Source organism: Corvus hawaiiensis, chromosome 5 (genome assembly GCF_020740725.1).
Source record: "Corvus hawaiiensis isolate bCorHaw1 chromosome 5, bCorHaw1.pri.cur, whole genome shotgun sequence".
NCBI lineage: Eukaryota > Metazoa > Chordata > Aves > Passeriformes > Corvidae > Corvus > Corvus hawaiiensis.
In genome coordinates this window covers 73,572,962-73,592,559 of record NC_063217.1, presented here as the reverse complement: position 1 = coordinate 73,592,559, position 19,598 = coordinate 73,572,962, and the positions used below count along the sequence as shown (strand labels likewise).

The window sequence follows — 19,598 nt, the reverse complement described above, 5'->3', positions numbered from 1 at the left end:
GTTCCCGACTTAAATAGAAGTAGCAAAATTAAATCAACTGAGGTGGTAAAATTCAGTGAAAAATGTGCAAACTTCTGAAACACTAAAACTCCCTTAGAAACATATTGAGAGCTGTTGTGTGGGAGGTAAAATATCAAATGGTTTTGATTCTTTCTTTAGAAATTGGAGAAAGAGTAATAAAATACAGCAGAGTCTGGTAGTGGAATAAATATTACAAAGAATTAATTTTCAGCTACATTTATGAAAATAATTGTTAATGTTTGCAGAATGCTTTGGGCATACAAGCACTATGTGAGTTCTCAGCTTTTTCAATGTGTATATGCTTTAAAGCACCTTCAAATCAACTAGTAATTAACATTTCCTTTAACAGAAGCAGCCTGTAGAGCAATTGTCATGTGATTATCTCTTCCCATAAACTAAGATTTCACTGCTAGGTTCTGGTTACTGCTGGTTGCTTGTTTGGCAGTACTGATCCTCTTCATTAGAAAATGGAGCAATTTTTCAACATTATCTAAAAAACGTTACCTGCGCTTTTCACTAAAATGTTCACGTGTGGTGAGTAATGTGCTTGTTCAGTTTCAGGCACACACTTAACCTGCATTAATGGTCATCAGATTATCATGTCACCACAGCTGAAGGGGTTCTTTATTTAAGGTACACACACACTTAAACGTGGATATTACACCTTAGGTTGATGTATAAATATAAAACTAAATACACACAGATGCTTAGATTATAAGTAAAAAGACAAATTAAGGTGGAATCTGGAAGAAGTACTCTATTCCTCTCTTTCTCAGTTTAAGTGGCTTCAAACTGAAAGAGAGTAGATTTAGGTTAGATATTAGGGAGAAATTCTTCCCTGTGAGAGTGGGGAAGCCCTGGCACAGGTTGCCCAGAGAAGCTGTGGCTGCCCTGTCCGTGGAAGTGTCCAAGGCCAGGTTGGATGGAGCTTGGAGTAACTTGGTCTAGTGGAAGGTGTCCCTGCATGTGGTAGGATGTGGAACAAGATGGGCTTTTCCGACCCAAACCTTCTGTGATTCCATGGTTCTCCTATGGCGGTATAGGAAATGCTTTATAAAGGCACTGATTCCAAAGTGATCTCTGTAATTTCTTAGATTTCCCTTGTGTTAGGCAATCTTGGGAAGCACTGTGAGTGCCCCTTACAGACACATGTGCAGCCTCAGGAACCACATGCACACACGTGTACAGTCGGCAGTCAGGGTGGGCGTATGTGTACGTGAAGTGTGGAGGCAGAGGTTCACTTTCTCTCCCCTGCCTGGGAAGAAAGCAGCAGCACTGCTTTGTTGTGCCTCAGATAGTGGGAGATGTCTGTAATTCATAACCTGTTGTGCTTAAAGAACAGTTGTTTGTGGTAGTCTAACCCTTGTGCTCCCAGCGTGCCAGCATGAAGCTGTGTGGGAAGTGTAGCTGCATGTTTCTAACTAACACCACTGTCTTTTGCACAGAATGGTTTTACTCCACTGCACATTGCCTGCAAGAAAAATCGCATCAAAGTCATGGAACTCCTGGTGAAATATGGGGCTTCAATCCAGGCTATAACAGAGGTAGCAAAATGCTTCATGTCCTGAAGAAACATTCCTTCTCTCTCTCTCCTCTTTTGCTTCCTTTTTTCTGTCTCTCCTGTCATGCCTCACTTTCCTGTATGTTTTATTTAAACGAAGAAGCCCATCCCTCCAACCGTGCAGAGGAGTAAAACTGCTCTTGCTTTGTTTCGCAGTCGGGCCTCACACCAATACACGTGGCTGCATTTATGGGCCACTTGAACATAGTCCTCCTTCTGCTGCAGAACGGAGCCTCTCCCGATGTCACTAACATTGTGAGTATGGCTTTCACTAGAACCATCTGCTCAGGACCCACAGAGAGTCTCTGGGCTACCATGTGGCTCAACCCAAGGTCACATTTTAGTGACACTTTATTGCATTCTAGGACAAATTATTGTAGCACATCTAGTGAAGAGGGGAAAGTGATGGCTGTATGTGTCATTGTAAGCCATCTCTGTTTTCATGTATTCTACAACAATGCTTGAGTAGGTAAAGTTTTCCTTAGAAATGGACAAAGCTCACCAAAAACATCCAAAGTGGATTATAAGCCAAGTCCCGCAAATTCTGTGTTTCCGTTCTGAAGGATGAAATTCAAGTCCAAATGGCTCTAATTTCTGCCTGCATAACTTCACTGGCTGTCATGAAATTGTGTCATTCCTGTCAGTGAAAGAGTATAAAATGCTTAAACCCCAACAATTAAACAAAAAGCAAAACTGGCAAACTCAAGTTGTTCTTCTTAGACGGGAAATTCCAGGAACTGGTGTTTAAATCTGGAAAATGTGACCTTTGGGAGATAGCACAAAATGCAGAACCTGACTTACCACAGAAATCAGTGTTTGTATACCAACAGCCTCTAGTTACCAAGAAAAATAACAACAAAAACAACATTATGATTTTCTGAGATGTATTTCATAATATGTTTTACTGTTTGAATTTGTCAGTATAAACAAATATTCAACTTGGGAGCCACTTGTACTTTGAAAGCAGCTTTTTACAGTATGTAAGGTTATAGGTAAGTGTTACCAACAACAAAACCAACAAAAATTTGGTAATCCACGTACACTGGACTCATTAGTTTTTCTCAGCTGGAAAAATCTTACATGGAACCCAGTAAAATTGTTGAGCATGCGGACTTGTTTATGTGAATCATTAAAACAGACTTTTCATACTTCTTTTATAGAAGCAATTTTTATATAAGAACTTTATTAATAATAAAAAAAACCCCACAAAATTCTTGTGGAAGCAGTTAAAAATATTGTGTTACCAGACATTTGTGTGCAAAGTTTAACACTTTACAATTTCTGCTACACAGATGTCTTGGCTTTCACTTGGTAAGCTGAGGTTCCCTGTTGAATTACTGTTTCCAAAACCTAAATTGCTTTGCTAATTCAGGCACAAAAGGGTCATTGTAGAAATTTAATCTTTAGAGTGTTTTTCACCTCTTAAACAGCTCATTCTTCAGGTAATAAACTTTATATATAGATGGAATTATTAAGATTTGTAGCTAGGGCAGTGGGATTTTGTTGGTTGCATACTTAGTAATCACAGGTAGTAGTATAATGTTAATTTAAGAATGAAAAGATAAATCAAGTCCTGGTTAAGAGGGTTTGCTGTAATTAAAAGTAATTAGCAGGCAAGCTTAGGCTGCTTCTTTTCCTACATCTAGACAAGGACAAGAAGGTGTGATTCCTGATTCTGATGTAAAAGGTTTTGACTAGGGTGTTCATTTTGGCAGTTTCACTTCAATTGATAATCGAGGGCATAAAGACCTTACAACACAATATTCTCCAGGTCTGGTGTAAGAAAAATTAACAATTAACACGATAAATGATGAGTCCTGCTGTGTACTCATGATAGATGAATAGAGCTCCTGGTTGTGGAGCTGTCCCGGGACCTGATGTACCAGATACTGGTGAGAGCTGCACAGGGACCGTTTCAGTCCACTTTGGGACACTGCACCCTAAGAGGAGAGCCCAGTTAAACTAGGAATGCTATCCTCAAGGAACCCTCATTTTCAGTGTTTCTTGGGAAACCTATGCAAAAAGTAAACGCTTTGAATATTCCTGATCTGGAATTCCATATCACTCCAGTCAGCTTTTCAAAATTTCATGTTCTTCAAGTTCTATGAGCTACAAAAGGCTTGAAACAAGATTGATTTCACAGCCTGGAGACAGAGCCACAATGCTGAGCACAGATTTTACACGTTTCATGTGCTGGCTGAGTTGTGCTCAGCCATTGCAAGGCCTTCTTAATGCTGCCAGCTCTACACAGTGTGCAGGAAGGTACCATCTGGAAGAATATCCCCTTCCATCTTGAGGCTCCTGTGCCATGCAATCCCTGGAGAGACACAGGCTCAGTGTGCTCTCATCTCCCGTGCGGCGCGTGAGCCGATGCCCTGTTACATAGAAAGCTGAGGGGCATATGTGACCAGAGCAAGTCTACCTGACAGAATTTTCTGAAGCTGGGATTTTCATTCTGTCCCTCAGTGGCTGAGGTTATGTTTGTCTGGGATTGCCCAGCTGCCAAACCAAGGCATCCCCAGGTACAGTGACACATACTCACACCCCACCTTGGGGCTGGAGCCAGAGTCTCAGAAGGAGGCCAGAAGGCTGGGTCTCAGCACAAGTTGTCATGGGTGGGACTGACACTGGCAAAGCTCTTTCTTCGTGGAGGTTTAGGACACTGATATGCTTTTGCTCTCCTGCAGCGTGGAGAAACTGCTTTGCACATGGCGGCACGTGCCGGGCAGGTGGAAGTGGTTCGCTGCCTCCTGAGGAATGGGGCCCTGGTTGATGCTCGAGCCAGGGTAGGTGTTCTGCTTGCAATATTTTTTGCTTCTTCTTAAAACCATGGCTGAAGCAGTCACTCACCACTTCCCTCTCCTCCATTAGTCCATTTTTATTGTTATCGCTTCCTACGAGTGTGCAAGACAAATGCGTAGGAAGGTCTGGGGGGGAGCAAGGAAGAGGAGTGTGCTCAGGGTGGCTCCACCCGCGCTAACAACCCACTCGATTTGAGTTGTAGGAAGAACAGACCCCGCTGCACATCGCCTCTCGCCTGGGCAAGACGGAGATCGTGCAGCTGCTGCTGCAGCACATGGCCCACCCCGATGCCGCCACCACCAACGGCTACACCCCGCTGCACATCTCTGCCCGCGAGGGGCAGCTCGACGTCGCCTCCGTGCTCCTCGAGGCGGGTGCCTCACACTCCATGTCCACCAAGGTAAGGCAGAACGCTTCAGATCCGTGTGCCAGTGGCACAGGAGGAGGTCTGTGCCGTGATGAGTGTGCTTTCACGCTGAGAAATTAAGTTGTTTGGGCCTTTTATTTTGTTCTTATTTAATCGGCAACAATTCAGTAGACTGGAGTAATGTATCACAAGTTAATCAAATTTCAACTTATTTTGCTGTCATCTAAAATTGGGTTTGGTTCCCACTGAAGCCAAATAAAGTTCTTGATAAATACATTGTCCCAACAGGTTTAAAATGTCCTTGTTTCTCCCTTTCCCTTTGTCTTACAGGCAGGGCTTTTTTGGGCTAAATTTCCAAAACAAAAAAAGGGATGGCAATGACACATTCTTTATGAACAGGCCGCTTTTTATTCTTCAATACCTTCTTTACTTAAATAGTAAAATAATTCTGCCCTGTGCTAGCTGAAAGGAATGTTCCTAAAGCATAGAAGTCAGCATCTGTCCAGTCACATCGCATGTTGAATCTGTTTTCTAAAACGAGGTTCTAAAATGAGGTGTCATGTGACACAACAGGCCATTTTGTCTGGGATGATAAAAGACATGCTCTCCAGAATCACTAGTGGGTTTTTTAGCCAAAAATGGTACCAATAGACTCCTAACAGAGATGAACATGTAAGAAAATAGATAGCTGTGAAGAGAATTATATACCAAGATATCTTTTCCAAATTTAAAGCATTTGATAAGTGAGAATCACGTATTTTTCACTATTTATAAAAGTACCCTTGGTTTTACAGCTGGAGCTTTAAAACATGCTTATGAACAACAGGGTGTCTTCTATGGTTTAAAAGACTAAACCAGCAATTTTCAAATTATGATCCATGGATTACTGGGAGTGCTTGCTGTTCTCCTTTTATCCAGCTATTAAACCACATTAGAATGGCTAAAAATACACTAAATACTTTCCTAATTTCCCATATTGCTTGATGGCAATTAGTATTTCAGGAACATTCTATAATTATGAATAGGAGAAGATGGAGCCTAGTAGATAATATCTTTATAGACCTGTGATTTGTGAACTGAAAATGTTTGAGATTACCCAATATAAACTCCTTCTGACGTGGGATTAATGGAACTAAATGATAATGATAATAAACATTAAACATCACTTATGTGCCACGCAAATAGGTCATTGCAGCTTCCCAAAAGTACTGCCAGGCAGCGGTGCAGCCTGCCACCTACTGTCGTACATGCATGAGCTTTCCTAACCAATTAAAACAGGGAAAGAGAAGGGGTTTTTTTTAGCTTTGGTAAAACTCTGTGAATGTATGAATACACAAATCCAAGTACAAATAATTTTTCATCACACCCTAATGGAGGAAAAGATTTGGAGTTTGGAGGTTTTTTTCGATGAATTTAGTTGGTGTTTCATTGTTACTGGCAATGACTGATGCAGGAAATACTTCTAAAGCTGTCACCATGGAAAAAAAAAAGGTGAAGCTGATTTGGGGTGTAAATTTGAAGAAGTACCTTCATTGCCCCCACGCAGTGTGTGTTGCTAGTGCAGTCTGTATCAGACAAATGTCTGCCAGCCTGACAGCACATACATAGGGAAGAATAATAAAAGGGAAACTATTTTACTGTGTTTCGTGCTTCTCAAACTGCTTTCGAGAGAGGCTGCTCTTTCTAGGTTCAGCTATTGATTCTGAGGTAGAAGAATAAGTGCTTAACACATAGTTCTTAAACAAGAGATGTCAGCATGACCTTTAACACACAAGTCTGTGTTTTATCTCCTGGAATTTTTCAGAAGGGATTCACACCATTGCATGTGGCAGCCAAATATGGGAGCCTGGAAGTGGCAAAGCTCCTGCTGCAGCGTCGCGCCTGTCCCGATTCCGCTGGCAAGGTACTGCTGGGGAAGAAAAAGTCAGACGTGTGTTGGATCCTTCCTTAAGGAAGAACTGTGTGAAATATGCACCCCAAGAGGGCTGCAGCTGCTTTTGCCTGGTGACCGTGGCTTTGTTGGGGTCGTGTCTCCCCCGGGTGATGGCTGAGTGCTGCTACCCAGCATGTTGGGTTTGGGTCCACGGCAGGTGGGTGCTTGGCTGCTCTGAGGGCAGGTATGCATCTGTGGCTCAGAAAGCAGCGGGTTCCATCAAGCTACCTAAATTCCCAATGGATAAACACAGGAGCAAAGCCCAGGTTTTCCCTGCTGTGGTGTGATGGAAGCCTGCGGCTGCCACCCTGGTTGGCCTGGTACGCTGCTTCTCCCCGCTAACAGCCAGCTGCCTGCCATGGCCTTGCTGTCCATCCCCATTGCCCCCCCCCCCCCCCCATCCCCTCTGTCCCTTGCAGCCTCCTGGACCCTTCCATCCCACCGCACCCCGGTCCCCTCCATCCCGTTTCCCCGCCGTCTCCCGTTGCCGTTGCTCGCCCGCGCCCTCGTCCCGTAACGCCCTAACGCCGTCCCCGCCCTTTCAGAACGGCCTCACGCCGCTGCACGTGGCGGCGCACTACGACAACCAGAAGGTGGCGCTGCTGCTGCTGGAGAAGGGCGCCTCGCCTCACGCGACCGCCAAGGTGAGCCCGCCCGCCCCGAGGGGAGCCTGGGGGGAGCTGGCCCCGACGGAGCCGCGGCGCAGCCGCCAGTCGCTTCACTAACGTGCAGCATCGGCACTGGCGTTAGAAATGTATATTCCGACAAGGAAGATGGCGAATGAGCACAAGGGGAATTCATTCCAGGTTTAGGAGCAGTGCTGTGGTGTTAGCGCGTACGTGAGGTCAGCCCTGAGGAGACCCTGAGGGGCAGCCCTTACACTGAGGGGACTCAGTCCCACCGGAGTTTTAGTCACGGCTGAAGTTACTGCGCTATTGTGCAATGTTAGCAATGGCATTAGAAATTTCGTTCTGGGGTTAGGAGTGGTGGTGTGGTATCACTGTGCAGGTGAGGGGAGCTCTGAGGGGACAGTGTGGAGCCCTGAGGGCACCCAGCCCTGTTAGAGCTTTGGTCACAGCTGGAAGTCACCTCACTATTGTGCAATATTAGCAATGACTTTAGAAATGTGTATTCCGACCATGCACACTAATCATTCCAGCGGTAGGAGTGGTGGTATGCTATTGATGTGTAAAGCAAAAGCTGCTAAAAGGGGAAAATGGTGACCAGATGGGTGCAATACCAGAGAGTGTCCTGCTCTCTGCAAAGCTGCTGATCTACAGGCTTCCAGGAAACGTTCAAGGGTTGTATTGGGAATGTGGTTTCCACAGCAGTGCATGGAAAGCAGGGTAGTTTGGGAAACTCCCACTTAAAAAAACCCAACAAAACAACCACAGGCCAACTCAGCCAAGTACCCCCACAGGATCTGTGTGCTGGCACCCAGGATTTTTCTCTCACGATGTGTTATAAAGCGATTAGGAAGTTGTCTTACTGCCAGAAAATGCTATTCTACTGTGCTTAAATGGTTAATTCGATCACAAAAACACTCCACCCCATTGCTGTTTCCAGCCTGTGACTGGCACATGTATTAAAATTCCATATGCAAACACATCTCTACCCACATGCTCTGAAAAAGCATAATGTGATGAAAAGTGTGCACCCATCACTCATCATGGGGAATGTCACTCATCACTCAAAAGGGATTTTTGCAACATAGGTTGTACCAAATATAGGTGTCAAACTCGAGATAGTTTGAAGGTATTGGTGGGACAGTCCTGCCCACCCTGGTGAGGGCTGGCTTTGATCTGGTTTAGGCGGCGAAAATAACAGACGGACAAAGCAACACAACAGCAGGGCCATGTGGGATGTGTCTGGCCTTGAAAATTTAATGAACTCTCACCTCTAATAGCAGGGGTAACATCAAATAATACTGTTTTATGATGCCTGACTTCTTAGGCTTATATGGCTGTTGTGGTAACTTTATTTTCCTTTTGTTTCCTGGCTGGTGTCAGAATGGATATACACCTCTGCATATTGCTGCCAAGAAAAACCAGATGCAGATAGCTACCACTCTGTTGAACTACGGGGCTGATACCAACATTTTGACCAAGCAAGGGGTCACCCCACTTCATTTGGCCTCCCAGGAAGGTCACACTGACATGGTGACTTTGCTTTTGGAGAAAGGATCCAACATCCACGTGGCAACAAAGGTAATTCACGTTTGGAGACAAAGTATTGTGAGTGGGAGTATCCAATAAGATGTGACGTTTGTGTCCGTAACAACATGCACCAGAAACCTGAGAGCTACAGTCTGAAATAATTCAGTGCGCTTGCCAGCAGAGGCTCTTTTCCTAATGTTTTTATCCTTCAGCCTTTTTTCTGAGTGAAGAAATTTACATTCTCTGGCAAATAAGAAAACAACAGTATTACTGGAGTAGACTAAGAAAAATTCTATGGAAGACCTTTCCAATTTTTTTTAAATGATTGTGTGTGACAGCTTTTTTATGGAAAACAAGGTCATCAAAAAAAACCCCATTACTGTAAATCTCCATGGGTCGCTGGGTTTATCCAGGGATATATACAAATCTTATTTATGCAGGTGAAAAGCCTGCAGCTTTTGCTCATACAAGTCAGACTAGAAGGCTCAGGTCTCTCCTTGCGTGGAGTTAATATATTCTGCTAATAGAAACAAGGTGATTTTCATTCCTTACACAAAATTTGTTCAGGGCCTTGTTCACAGGAAAGCACTGCGCGTGATCACAGTGGGGCGTCAGTTAAAGGCTGCATCCTTTTCTCTGGCATTTGAATGGGATCTATTTCTGGAGTTAATGTCTTCATTCTGACTTGTGCCTGCTGTTGTCAAGGTTCCCCTTCCTGTCTGAGGAGTGGGAAGCACATTTTATTAATGGGCTTCTCAGCTTCCCAAATTACATTATTGTAGCAAATCTGAGCATTGATGCCTGAAAGTTGACCTCTATGGGTATGGTGATGTAATTGTTTTGGAGCTGTTTGTCAGCTGGAACAGGAGCTATATTGACTCTACATTGTTTAAAAACACGACCCATACTCAGAAGCTATAGTTAGGATCTGTTCATGTTTTAAAGATGAAGAAGTGGGAAAGTAGATTTTATTCCTTACGTAAAGTAGGGTTTTATTCTTACTTCTGTCTATTTATTTACTTGTTATATTCCATCTCCAGGCTGGACTGACATCCTTACACCTTGCTGCTCAAGAGGATAAAGTGAATGTAGCCGAAATACTCACCAAACACGGTGCAAATCAGGATGCTCAGACAAAGGTAAATCATGGAGTGGCTTCGGTCTCCAGCATGCCGAAGGGTGCTGCCCTTGTCCAGGGAATGTTCCACTGAGCTTGCAGTTTTACTTCTTTGTTCTCCTCCTGTAGCTTGGTTATACACCTTTAATTGTGGCCTGTCACTATGGAAACATCAAAATGGTGAATTTTCTCCTCAAGCACGGAGCAAATGTCAATGCTAAAACAAAGGTAAAGAATTTTCCATTGCTTTGCTTTTGCTATTTATTCTGAATGTGGTAACCCAGCACTCCTACATGACATAAGTGCTTTTTTCCTTGGGAGCTATAACTGTGGCATGGGAGGTGTCAATGTACGGTAGCTGTAATGGAATGCCTTGTCTCTGCTCCATCTCATGGTGTGGTGTTCAGGAAAGAAAAGCCAGATAGCTCTTTGGGTGTATGAAAAAATAACACAGAGAATCCATTTCATTGGTTTTTCTTTTTGTTATTACTTGCAAACTAGCAAACACAAGTTTGTTCCTGATCTCATTTACACATGGTTTACACCAGTGTAATACCACTGGGCTGCCAAACTACTAAGTAACAATTCAGACTCTTTGAGGATGATGCCAGGTTCTCTCCAATATGCTGGGAGAAGAGTGGGAAGAATTACTGCTGTTCAGTGTGTGGGTGGGATGACTCTGGGAGAGGAAGTAGCTGTGGTAAGGGAATGTGGTTTACTCAAGAAGAGTTTTGAGGTTTTCTGAGGGGAATCTGACCACTTAGACTGAAATGGGCCTGACTACCAAAGTGTGAATAAAGCCCACTGACCTCAGCAGTTTCTCCTGGGATAAGCTGGTGGGCACACCAGCTGAATGCGATGCATTTTGTAGCAAGAGTTGTTTATCTTCTGAGAATGCAGAGAGAGGTTCTGGTGGCAGCAACAGTGTGTTGCATCCCAGAAATCACCATATCACCCTTATCAGAAAGAGAAGGCTAACTCAGGATCTGCAGGGCTCCAGCTTGGTTAAAGCTGACTTCAGGCAATTGCTGGCTACTGGCTTCAAGCTGGATGTCCTGGGAGCGACAGGAAGCAGCCCACTGACAGTATTTTTTAAATTTCATCAAAATCTCTGGCTTGTAGTCTGCTGGTCCCTCTGGTCAGCTCCCATGTCCCCAGCTGGGACCTATGGGATGATTCGTTTCTCAGAGAAGCATTATTTTGTCACCGTGGTCACAGCTCAGTGTGGTAAGAAACAGCCAAGTAAATAGATAAGAGTCTCTAGCCCATCCCTCATGGGATCACCTAGAATCAATGGGCAGAACTCAGGGATTCCGAAAGGACAGGCAACACTACTGAACAAACAGCTGATGAGAATTAATAAAGCAGACACTAGCGGGATCCAAACTACGGCTGCCAAGACATTCAGCTGAGGTATTTGGAGCCTAACTCAAGGGACAGACAAAGTCATGTCTTTAGTATTAGGTCTCTCTTTGTGTTTAAAGGGCCACTGGGACAGATTGATTCCATTCACCCAGGTATTTTACTTATTTAGAATAGTTTCATTACAGTCAGCAAGTTTGTATGAGGAAGTAGTTGTCCAAAATCTCACACCTAGGGACCACTAATAATACTGGCAATCTGTCAACTGGTGTTGTGGACTTAGTTTAAAGAATAAGTCCTGGATTCAAGACAGGCATGTTAAAGAGTGAATAACCCCTATTGCAACTTGGGCCTTAACTAGAGAAAGCCCGCACAATGCTTTGTGCAAGGAACACGTGAATTGTGTTTTTGAAGGACTGCGCTAGTATTTAAGTAAAGATAGTGAATCTGCTTGCCACTAGAACCTACAGTAGGTAGTAGTTCTTAGCAGGCCATGCACTCACTCTGTCAGTATAAGAACTGTAACAGTTTTGAACTATCACTTTCTAATTAGCAGTGCAAAGCATTACTGGCATCTCTTTGTTTGCAGCAGAGATAACTCTCAGAGCACATTTTCAGAGCCTGCCCCAGGCCTTATGTAAGTGTATAATGAGATCAACCCAGGGTTTTCTTCCAGTTTCTTCTCTGCCTGCTTTTAAAGCCAATTGCAAATAATTTTGTAAATCAGTTGCCTGACTGGACTTACACAATACCATCTCAGATTAGGCAGTTTACGCACGTTTAGGTTATGTTTCTGTGTTGGGAGGCACGAGAACAAATCACTGGAGCAGATGAGTAAATTGAACTAAGTATGTTTATTAATGCAGACACTGTGTACGTGTTTCTAAGTGTAATTACAACTTGGTCCAGCCTTTTGGAGATAAAGTGAAGCTAAAATTGATTGACATTTGTAATAGGTATATGCTGTTAGCCTTTTAGGAGGTAAATAGGCTTTAATCACTGTTGTTAGAAATTATGTGTGTTTTTAATTGACTCATATTCTAGAGGCAAATCTTGGGGCCTCTGTTGAAAACTAGGATGTGAGAGGAAGAGCAATGTTCTCTGCCTCTCAGCTATAATTCTATGCTCTCAGCATGCCCCTTTAACTTTGCTGTTCTTCATTGTACCTTCCTCTGATTTAGGAAATGGGGGGAAAAAGTGTTTTCATAGGTTTCTTTTATTGTGAGAGAGAGATGATTTTTGAATAAGAATATTGTCTTCCTTTATATTTTCATTAATCTGGGCAAGGAGAATTATTATTACTGAAGGTTTATTATTTTTGGGTTGATGTCATAATTTATGTTTAAAATGTCTCAAAAGGAGCAGAAGGAAGCCAAGTGCAGTGTCTGATCTAATGATTGGTTCTTGTTCTTCGTTTGCTTTTGCTGTCACCACCGTGGATAACAGAATGGGTACACCCCTCTTCACCAGGCTGCTCAGCAAGGCCACACTCACATCATCAATGTTCTGCTGCAGCATGGGGCCAAGCCCAATGCCATCACCACTGTAAGTCTGACGTGTCACTGGGAACTTGTTTCCCTGGACAGTTCTTTACTTTCCCTTCTTAGACTCAAGAGCAAGGCATTGTTTTGGTGAAAGTATTCCTCGTACAGCTGGTTGTCATATGTGGAAATGTAATTTCCTCTGCTTTTCCTTATCCTCTTAAGGTAGTTCACATCCGACCTAACTGTGCACTAAGCTAAACATGAGGCAGAGAAGCAGATACTGAGCTGCAGGATCAGGCTGGCCACAGCTGGCTGTGCCAGGCTCATTCAGTTTCCCTCTGCCTCAACACTTTTGTCTGGAAATTGATATCTCCAGAAGGAGTTTCCCATAAAAATCGAGGGCAGTTCAGAACCTTTTTTTTGGTTTTTTTTTTTTTTTTTTTTTAATTTAGACCCAAATTTCTGTCCCTCTGTCCACTGGATTTGCTTCAGGTTCTTACTGAGTTCACTGAAGTTAATACCTCCTCAAAGACCGTCAATAGCTCCTGGCACAGCTCCTTCTCCGCAGTGAGCCAGGAATGCGACTGTCCTATGTCAAGTTGATGTTGTTATTAGTCACCTCTAATTGGGTAATCATTAGAACACTGCCAGAGTGTCCAAAACTCCTGTCATTCCCCAGAGTGGATCAGTTTTCCATGTGCATTTAGAGTGTGTGCTTAAATCAGTACTGGCGCTGTGTTCGGTCCTGGAACAATCGCATGGAATAATCTTGTGTGAAAGTTATCCAGAATACCAGTTTGTGCACTTGGTCATGAAGTGAGAGACCACTGTAGTCATCTTCTGGGGCTGTAGGTACTGTTTGGCGTGTTCAACTGGGGGTCTCTTGGCTTGATTTCAGTCCTCATATTGGGGCTGTCATGCCCAAATCTAACCCAAGTCCAAGCAGCCTTAGGGATGAGTCTTTGCTGCACAGTTGGCTGCTTCCTCAGATACTTGATCTGTCCTTGTCCACACAGAGCAACCTCTGTCTTGAGATAAGAGAGAATTTCAACCTGAGACATCTGTCAGGGAGATATGGGAGTGGTGTATGAGCAGCTAATGTGCAAGTGACAAGTAACAGTCAAATTTTTTGTGCTGTGAACATGCTAATCTGTTCATTTTGTGCTGCTAATCCACAGACTCGGTGTTGCTTCAGGGTTGCTGAGCTAGACTAATACAGAAGAGTTTAAACTGTAGATAACTTAAGCCCTTGCTAAAGAAGAGAGAGCCTCAGGCTGATAACCCTGCCTGTGGTGCAGTGGGGTCACAAGAGAAATCATTTCTGTGCAAAGAGCAGTACAGTGACAGTTCATGATTCCTCAGGAGGGACAGCATGTTGTCCCTTGCTTCAGTGCAAAATAGCATGGAAAAATTCTGTGTAGAACTCTTTACAAAGAACCACAGAACACATTCCTTGCTCCCCTCCCCAGGCTGAGTGACAGGGGGACTCTGGACTGCCAGTGTTCCAGGAGATGAAATGGGGATAAATAGGCCTAAACTCTTGCTAAATTATTTTAATGTCCATTTGATGAATGACATGTCTCCATATTATCAACGTTCAAACTGCAAATAAGTGTATTTAAATGGAACTATAATTCCTCACTCCCAAGCCTTTTGTGGTTTGTATTTGTTAAATCATTAGCTTCTGTGAACTGTTAGTGGAGATACATTTTTGTTGTATGAAGGAATAGGAGTATATGGGGACAACGCAGCTGTAATTTTGTATTCCCCAGGTAAGGAATTGTACCTGGGAAAGGTGTTACAGTTTCAACTGGGAGTGAAACTGTAAGAGGTTAAAATACTTTTTATTTTTTAAAAGTGTATTTCTGCAAAATAAACCCTAAACTTCTGCAGGCGAGACAGGCTGTATAGTGGAATGTGAACCCTGAAGGGTTAAACCATACAGCGCTGTAGTATTTGGAATTGCTGGCAGATGTAAGCGTGTTGTGTTACCATGGCAATTTGGGCTATAGTCTTAAAGAAGTTACAAAGACGGAGTCAGATGTAACGGTAAAAAAGCCGTGATTTTCCTAGGCTGTGCCTTGTTTTGGATGGAAATGCTGGCTCATGCAGCGTGGAGAGTGATCTCATTGGTTCACATCACAATCCTCCCTCTCTCTCAGTGCGCTCTCCCCCTCTCTCTTCCCTTCAGAATGGTAACACAGCCTTAGCCATCGCCAGGCGCCTGGGATACATCTCCGTGGTCGATACGCTGAAGGTTGTAACGGAGGAGATCACCACCACCACAACTGTGAGTTGCACATGCATTCAAATGTTGCTCTTCTTTACTCAGTGCTGTCTTTTTGCTCTTCCCTCAGGCTCTCCATGCATCTCTTTCCTTTTCTGTTTTGTTTGAGGGGGTTTTAGCTCCCCCCCCTGTATTTTTGCTACAGTGCTTTCAGTATATCGTATAAGCATGTGGAAGTGTGTGCAAGGCAGCAGGCTCCCCTGAGCTAGGGAACAAAATCTGTGTGCATACCGATGGAAAACAACAATTCAGAGTAAAACTTGTTTCTAGACCTGGGTCTGAGCTGCAAACCCAGACTTTCCAGAAGTTTGTGCATTGTTGTTTAGATCCTGCCCTGTTTCTCTTTACACTTCGCCTTTCCCATCTGGCCTTACATCTCCATGCTTTTGACACCTCCTGAGGCTCAATCCTTGCAGCATCTCTACGTTGGGACTGTACCAGCTGTGGCCTGGAGCCAAACCTAGTGAGGCTCACTGAATGACTGTGAATCACATCCATCATCTTCTTACTCAAGTCACTTCCAGTTCAAACAGATCCTGTTTTCCAAAATGCAGAGGAATGTTTCCGTACAGGCTCAGTCCTCTCAGTGCTCCACACTCTTGGAGTCCGTATTTTGGTGTCAGGGTTCGTGACTGGTGTGTGCTCAGCATCAGTAAGGTGGTTTAAGCCAGGAAAAGCGGATCTCTTGGGACACCCAGGGAGGGGAAGGTTTTCCCTTCTTGCACTTTTACCTCCTATCTAGAAACGTCATACCAGGTCAGAAGGGAGAACGTTAGAAAAAGCACATAATTAAAGGAATTAGGTTAATTTAAATCTTGGTTACTGTATTTATCTTGAAACACTGCTGTAAGGTCATGCTTTTTCATTTTATTTTAATTTTTTTTTAATGCAAGATTAGCATTGTAGAAAATCCATTCGCTCTAGATGACATTTAGGAGCTCAGAGCTGTAAAAATCCACAGATTGTTAAAAAGATGCTGCTGTTCAGTCATGGAGAGGGTTAGAAGTAGAGAAGAAATCCAGAATCTCTTGTAAAGAAATGGAAAAATAATTTCGGTTTTGTTGCATGTTGACAGCAAATCCCACTTGATATGAACCAAGGAAGATGCAATAAAGATAACTTGGCATAAGGTTGCAAATAGAATGAGTCATAATTTATTAATGATCTGCAAAGATCAGGCTGAGTCAGGTTTGGAGAAGGAATTCCAGTGTAATTCCAGAAGTCTCTTAATAAGGACTCTGTGTTTCTGTTGTTATTACTTCTTGTTTAATCGTATAGCACATCATACATATATGTGCATAAACATGTATCTAATCAGAAATTTAGGACAATAAAACCTAGGGAAATTGTTTTGAGAAACTTTAGCTCTTATATTTTTAAGCTTCAGAGGACACCTTTGTCACGTCTTCTGTGCTGTGTCCTGGTACATGTTTATAATTTATTGTTTGATTTCAGCAGTAACTTGCTTTCTCATTTACACTGTGTTTCACTGTGCAGACTTGTACCTTGTCTCACATAAGTGTTATATCTTTGAAATAATAGGAATTGTGCTATGAAAAGACACCTGGGAATTATTTACTTTGGATAAATATTTCTTTAAACACTGAGGATTAATCTTTTTTCCTACCGGCTAACTCATTCCTGGGGTTTAGGACTGAATCAAGTACTGAAGCTTACTTGCAGAGCTGACCTTTAATGCTTGCACATGAGAGAAATCTGAAATCCTCATCTGTGCCTGCATACTTTAAAAGTCAGGTGGGAGCCCTCGATAAACTCAGCAGATTCTCCAGCTATGACTTCATCTAACCCTTGTACCTTAGGGATATATGGAATGGTGGTGTTTGCGGTGGGGGATGTTGATGAAACGTGATTTAGAACAAGTCCTGAAAAGGAGGGGTAAGTAGCAGGCGCTCTCTGCGGTCAGGTTCTCCAGATGGTAAGGTTGATGTTGCCAAACGTAAGCGCAGCGTTGAGCCCTGAGAGAAGGTGCTGTCACCATAGCTACCTCCTTCTCTGAGGCTGGGCTGAGCCCTGCACCGAGGATGTTACACAGCCCGATGCTTGATTGATATTCAAGTCACTGGCACTTGAGATGAGGAAAAGATCTCCAGTGCCAAAGCCTTTCTTTGCTCTAACTTGGAACAAATCTTCCTCTTACTTGCATTAGTGTTGTTATTAGTGGAGCCACATGAGTATAAAGCAATAGATAGAATAAAGTGCACTTTTTTTACTGAAAGATTAGAGAGCAACGGGAAATAAATCAGAACAAACTGGACTTTCGGGGGTTTGCTATGCAATTAAGTTTGGGGCCGTTTATACAAACAAGCATAGTCTTCCTGTGGTCGGATGAATATATGAGGAGCTTTCTGGTTGTTTACAGTATGCTGCTGTGTGAGTAAGTCATTGCTGAAAGCACATTTGGGTTTATATACCTGAATTATATATTTGAATTATTCTATGCCACCTGATGAAAATCTGGCCTTACAATGGAAGGTTCAAATACAGAAGCCTTAAGTAAACTCCATAATGAAATTCTCAGTGGTACTAAACAGTAGGGAGTTTGAGAAACACACTGAGCAATTTTCCATGTAGGCTGTTCGTGGGGCTAGATACGGATTTTAAATTTTGAGAGTATTTGATGTGCCTATCAATTAAAAAAAAAATCTAATATCACATTGAAAGTTCCTTTAAAAGCATTAATTCCCAGCAGAAGTTGTGTGGATTAGAATTAATGTAGAGTTAATGATTAAGTAGAATTAAGAATTAAGTAGAATTAACGATTCTTGCTGAGTTCCGTGTTCCAAAGATGGCACTGAAGAGGTTTTGTTCTTCTGTAATGTGCCTGTGCGCACACACACTTTGGAATCTCTTTTCCAAGCTTTGTTTCGATTGTTAAATTATGTAGTAATTTTTTTCTTACTGATGCAAAGTCAGTAAACCAATAAAGTATCCTTGCTTCCCTGTAAATAGATAATAATGTCTGCAAGCCTTAGAGACCGGGGTGTTTTTCTATGGGGGCCTGTAAAAAACTAAGTAACTAACAGATGGCTGTAATGGTCAATAAACCTTGGTGGCCTAGGTAATAGAAAAGTGGACAGTGGTCCTCTCTACCTGCAGCTTGTGCTTTAACTTAGTTGATTGTTGAACTTATTTGTTAACTCCGGTGTTGAAGAGACAAAGTCAGTGCCACCTGAATGACAGCACCTCCCCATCTGTCATCGCTGGCCTTGTCACCCTGCTGCTGCCTGACATTTCTATCCCAGGAAAGCCGTGGGAATACGGGGGAAAAGTCAGTCATGGTGGTGGGGGCATTTGGTGAATAGAAACTAATTTGCAATCCCGAACATGTGTTCTGCTGCAACAGAAATAATTAGTTGTTTTTACTCATGGGAAGAGTGAATTTAGGAGCCTAATTGGGATTGCCAATTGAGGCAAAGGGCATTGTTCTTTCCCTGTACCTCAGGAGCGTAAACTGGAACTGCTGTCACAGTTAAATAGATTTCAGAAATGTAAAGCAGACTTTTAAAACAAATTTCCAAAGTAATTACACGGTCGGTAACTTAGTTATTTATGAAAGTGCAGTATTTTACAATAAGCAAGAATGCTGGCTTTGTCACTTTGTTAGAAACAGAGAAGTACGTAACAGGATCAGGAAATAACTAGAAAGTTTTGTGCAACAAAAGCTGCTATTGACTTCGCTGCTTGATATCAGCAGGCATTTTCCCAAAACACTATTGCATAAGGGACTCAGGGTTTGGCTGATTTAATTATCCCTCACATGAAATGCTTTCACTCCTTTGCATGTATGTTAATTTATGCACAATAGATGGTATCTGTAGCAGGGAGTGAGCCCTGCCTCAGAGGGGGTTTCTCAGGGGAGACACGTGGCCTCCTGGCACTCTTCTCCATGCCAGAGGGGCCCCTGTGCTCCCATACATCCTTAAGGGCCGTGTGCCAGCTGCCCTCTGCAGCTCCCCAGCTCGGCTAGGTGGAGCCAGGGAAATCGGTGCTTTTTGGTTTTGACTAAGGCACTTCTGATCACTGCTCCTTTTGAAGCCCTTGGTATTTTGTCGCCTGTATCGTAACACACCGAAGAGTTCCCTGCAGGCAACTTTTTTCCATCTCGCACTTCCTACAGTTTCTCTCATGATGTTCATCTCCTTCTCCAATCCGAATCTGGATGCTGAAAGGATGTCCCCATTCTTGATCCAGCACCCCTGGACATTTGTGTCCTCCCAGAAGTCATTTATGAAGATAAAATTATATTTAAAAAAAAACTTCCAGTGTTTTCCTGCTCTGTGCTCTGATATTTAACCAGAATCCTCCCACTATTCCTCAGTCCATACTTGCCTTGCTTCACAATATTTTAAGCTCTTAGGTGCACAAAATGTTTAAAAATCTTCAAACAACTTTTTTTTTCTCTGATGTGTATGTGCTTTGTGGGAATACACGTGATTTATGAAAAGGATATCATTAATATGCACCGCAGTCACCTTTTTCTGGAGACG

General features: G+C 43.0%; 1 protein-coding gene across 50 annotated transcripts in view; it reads left to right on the top strand.

The window, feature by feature from the left end:
• The window catches only part of LOC125326132 (ankyrin-2-like), a 277,846-nt gene that overhangs the window by 198,596 nt on the left and 59,652 nt on the right, over positions 1-19,598 (top strand). For 47 of the 50 annotated variants that reach the window (XM_048304010.1, XM_048304015.1, XM_048304014.1 and 44 more), the window contains 11 exons: positions 1,467-1,565; positions 1,739-1,837; positions 4,270-4,368; positions 4,587-4,784; positions 6,556-6,654; positions 7,230-7,328; positions 8,694-8,891; positions 9,881-9,979; positions 10,087-10,185; positions 12,766-12,864; positions 14,995-15,093. In XM_048304010.1, coding sequence (XP_048159967.1) covers positions 1,467-1,565; positions 1,739-1,837; positions 4,270-4,368; positions 4,587-4,784; positions 6,556-6,654; positions 7,230-7,328; positions 8,694-8,891; positions 9,881-9,979; positions 10,087-10,185; positions 12,766-12,864; positions 14,995-15,093 — 1,287 coding nt within the window. The remainder of the gene's footprint in view (positions 1-1,466; positions 1,566-1,738; positions 1,838-4,269; positions 4,369-4,586; positions 4,785-6,555; positions 6,655-7,229; positions 7,329-8,693; positions 8,892-9,880; positions 9,980-10,086; positions 10,186-12,765; positions 12,865-14,994; positions 15,094-19,598) is intronic. The other 3 variants (XM_048304052.1, XM_048304051.1, XM_048304053.1) reach the window with 2 other exon arrangements.